General features: G+C 33.4%; 1 protein-coding gene across 1 annotated transcript; it reads right to left on the bottom strand.

Moving 5' to 3' along the window:
- Window positions 1-2138: 2138 nt before the first annotated feature.
- Window positions 2139-3388, bottom strand: LOC142615517 (ethylene-responsive transcription factor CRF5-like). The gene has a single exon (XM_075788255.1). It carries the CDS (start codon window positions 3214-3216, stop codon window positions 2263-2265), a length of 954 nt encoding a protein of 317 aa, XP_075644370.1. The 5' UTR covers window positions 3217-3388; the 3' UTR covers window positions 2139-2262.
- Window positions 3389-4039: the final 651 nt, after the last annotated feature.

Here is a 4039-nt window from a genome sequence, read left to right as displayed (position 1 = left end):
TCACCTGAAAAGCAAAGCTGGCAGTGTCTCTGTCTTGGAATTTCTTAAAAAAAGAAAAGCCATGGGCCTAGTCTCTATTAATTGCATTGCATTGCATATATCACCCTCCCTTTTCCAAGAGTTTTTTATTTTATTTTATTATTATTAAATTTTATGTAAAAGAAAAAGACTCTTTGTCAGTATATTTATTTATTTTTATTGTTTCTAGAGTCTGGGGAAGAGCAGAGGGACAAAGAGAGCAAGCTGCATCACCTCACCAGACAGCCTGCAATTGGGCCTCGTCAGATACTATCTATCTAAATGGGTCAATTTGACTTGATATCTGTGGAGCCCACCATGTTTCATTTGTAGTACACAAAATCCATGCTGTGACGTGGGTTTTGCTTGCTTTCATCCTGTGGTTCTTGCCTTTTATTTATGGATTTCATTTTTTCCAACTTTCAAGACTTCAACTTGGTGGTAGGTACCATGACACCGCCGATTGAGTGATGTTTTTGCCCTCTCATCTCATCAAGTTGGTGAGACTTTGGAGTATATAATTCAGGTAATTACAAACTTTAGAAGAATATTTTGTAATTTATTCTATTTATAACTATTTTCATCCACAGAAAAAATATTGACAATACTCTAACAAGTTGGTATGTCATGTATCTCAATATTTGTTATGGAGTACCTCTCTCACTTTGTATGGACCCTATCCAACTCATACATAGTGTCCATTTGGTTGAAATTTTTTAGCTTTTAGTTTTTTTTACCCTTTTCTCTATGTTTTTTTGTTTACTTTATTTTTTATTTTTATAAAAATAACAAAACTAAGGTCTGTTTAGTAGAGTAGTTAGAACTCACATTTTCAGTTTTTAAACAACATTATACACATTTTCACATATTTTTTTATCCACATGTATTTCAAAAAACTACAAATAACGTTACTTAAACTCCTCTACCAAACGGGTCCTAATTTCTTTGAAAACATGCCAACTTTTAACTTTTTGTGACAAATTGAAATATAAAAATCATCAAAAATTATATCTTTTAATAAACCCTATACAAATAAGTTACCGAAAACTACATGACCGTTTGGTACGGTAGTTTAAGCAACACTTTTCAGTTTTTAAATAATATTATACGTATTTTTACACATTTTTTCAACCACACATATTTTCAAAAAATACAAACAACGTTACTAGAATAACATTACCAAATAGCCCTACAGAATTCCCAAATGAACAAATAATAATTTCTCTAACAACATTGTCTTTCAGCTTTGAAACATTTCAAAGCATAGGCAAACTTTTTTATTTTTCAGTGAGGCCAAGCGCATTTAAGTGTGTATTTGACCAATTTATTTGGTTCCAACTTATTTATATAAAGTGAGACAAAAAATGCATAATACAAATAAGTTAGCTAAAAACATAATAAATCACAATGTCCCAAGTGTTAGGTTTTCACCAACAAAACTTATATAATTTATAGTGTAATTGTAATCAGTGAATGACTCAATCCCAATCGGTTTTTTGTTTTTGTTTATGTTATTGGCTCTTGAAGTTGTTGCGAGGAAGCGATAATGCAATAACCCACATTAATCGTGTTATCTTCGAAATGCTTGTGAATCAAGTTTCCTTCATTGTTATATATATATATATATATATTAAAGAAAGGGAGCCATGCTTGCTTATGGGTCTCCGTACATGAATAAATCTTTGTCTTTTAGTAGTTGGTAAATTGGCGGAAACGATTTAAAAAAAAAAAAAAATCATACTCCAACATGGTATTAGGAACATGGTTTGGATATGGACGTCTGACCTCTAAAAGAGTGGCTAACAAAACGCAGAAAGAGCGTATGGTTCTCAAGTGCCTAAGCTGCCCAACCATTGAACATGCAATTGAAACTACTTTTTTAACAAGTGGGCTTCCTTTTGAGCCCCGAGCCACTGTATCCCACATCGGAAAAATATCTCATCAACTCAAACAAGTTGAGTCATACAGAAAATAAAAGCAGAAAAAGACACAAAAGGCCATTGCCCATTTCCATTTCCATTTCCATTGATTGCATATTTGCATAGTACTCACAATTTTTGGTTTATGGAGTTTGCACAAAGCCACAAAATGAAGCAAAAAAAAGAAAAGAAAGGCCACACTAATAAAATTTACCACCGTTTTATATAATTTAAGCACTCAACAAAACTTGGTTTTGCACCATTTAATTTACTACTAACAAGCACAAGCACACAAACCCACAAACAATGCTCTGCTCTTTTTAACTTAGCAAGGATCTTGAAAGTAATCTTCCACATCCCATTTACAAGACCCAAAATCAGCATCTAAAACATCAACAGAAATATCACAAAAATCTTCTTCTTTAATATATGTCTCCTGTACCCTCATATCATCATCCAAAAACATCGGTGGTGGTGGTGCTTGCAGAGTTTGAGAATCGAAACAGTAATCATTAAAACACCGAAAATCCATTTCTTCAGCTACTGGTTTCCAATCACTCTCTGCCTCTGTCCCAAGTTCAACAGGTTGAAATCTGAGAACAGAGGTTGGAGAATAAACACTATGAGAATGAGACTGTGAGTCTTTCCCAGAATTATCACAATCATAACAATTCCCAACATCAATATCTGGTTTTTGTTGGGTTTTACAACAACTACTACTACTTACCGGAGAGACACTCATTATTTGATTGCTCTCTTGCCCAGAATCATAATCACCAGACACAACCACCTGTTCTGGAGCCGGAGGTTTGAGAAAATTGGTGTGTGCGTCTGGGCCTTTGATTCGAATAGCAGCTTTGTCATAAACCAAGGCAGCCTCTTCAGCCGTATCGTATGTACCCAACCAAATTCGAACTTTTTGATGTGGGTCTCTGATCTCTGCTGCCCATCTCCCCCATGGCCTTAGCCGAACGCCTCGAAACCTCTTCACAGCCGAGGAGGCTTGTTTTGTTTTGGGCTCAGCTCTGCTTGAAACATAATGCGAGAAATCTTCGATTCTGATCTCGTTAACCAGTCTCTTCACTCTGTGTCTGTGTCGATGAATTGATGCTTCCTTTTCGTCTTCACTGCCCGAAGAGTCTGTGGCGTCAGCGTCTGTGACTGAGATCCGAACGATTTTGGGTTTCTCGGCATTGGGTACAGGAAACTGTGTGCCCAAAGATTTCACCAGCTTATTAGTGATTTTCCTGTGTTCTGTGTACTTCACAGAATCATTCATGGTTGAATTGAAGAAGAGATTGGATGTGTGTTTTTGACAGTCTTTTGCATTCTAAGATGTGAAACAGAAAGAGGTTTTTGTTTTTCCAGACAAGGATTACCCAATCTGAGGTTTGTGAAGGTGGAGAAGAAGTTTGGAGTTGCAGAGAAAGAGATGAGTCAAAACTCAAAAGGCTAAAGAATCCCTGTTTTATAGCAGAATCCTAATTACTCTACTTTTTTTGTTTATATATATATATATACATTTTTTTTTTTATGTTTTGGTTTTAAATTTTAATTTAAAAATTAAAATCACTTTTATATATATTGAAAAAACAAAATAGGTACGGTTACTTAAGTGCCATATCGTTATTTAACTAAAAAATACAATTCCATCCAATGATATAAAATCTACGTAGCAAAATTTTAAAAGAAAAATATAAGAAACATCATTTAAGTAAGAATACACTCAATTTCACATTTTGTTCAGAGATACTTTAAGGGTATTGATTAAAAAATATGTTTAGAAAATTTTTAAGAGATTTAGGGTCTGTTTGGTTTCTAAGTTCAAACTCACATTTTTATATTTTAAATAACATTACACACTTTTTCACACACTTTTTCATCTACATGTATTTTAAAAAATTACAAAAATCTCATCTCAAACTACGCTATCAAACACCCTTAATTTTTTTAGCACTTTTTATATTTTTCACGAAAGTGATGTCAAAACTTTTTATAAATGATTTATTAAAAAAAGTATATTAACATTACATTAGTAAATTATTCTAAGAAGTTTTTTATGAAAAAGGGAGAGAGTGACTGACTTATTTTTTGACACTTTT

This window comes from Castanea sativa, chromosome 11, assembly GCF_040712315.1.
Source record: "Castanea sativa cultivar Marrone di Chiusa Pesio chromosome 11, ASM4071231v1".
Lineage (NCBI taxonomy): Eukaryota > Viridiplantae > Streptophyta > Magnoliopsida > Fagales > Fagaceae > Castanea > Castanea sativa.
This window is presented reverse-complemented; position numbering and strand designations above follow the sequence as displayed.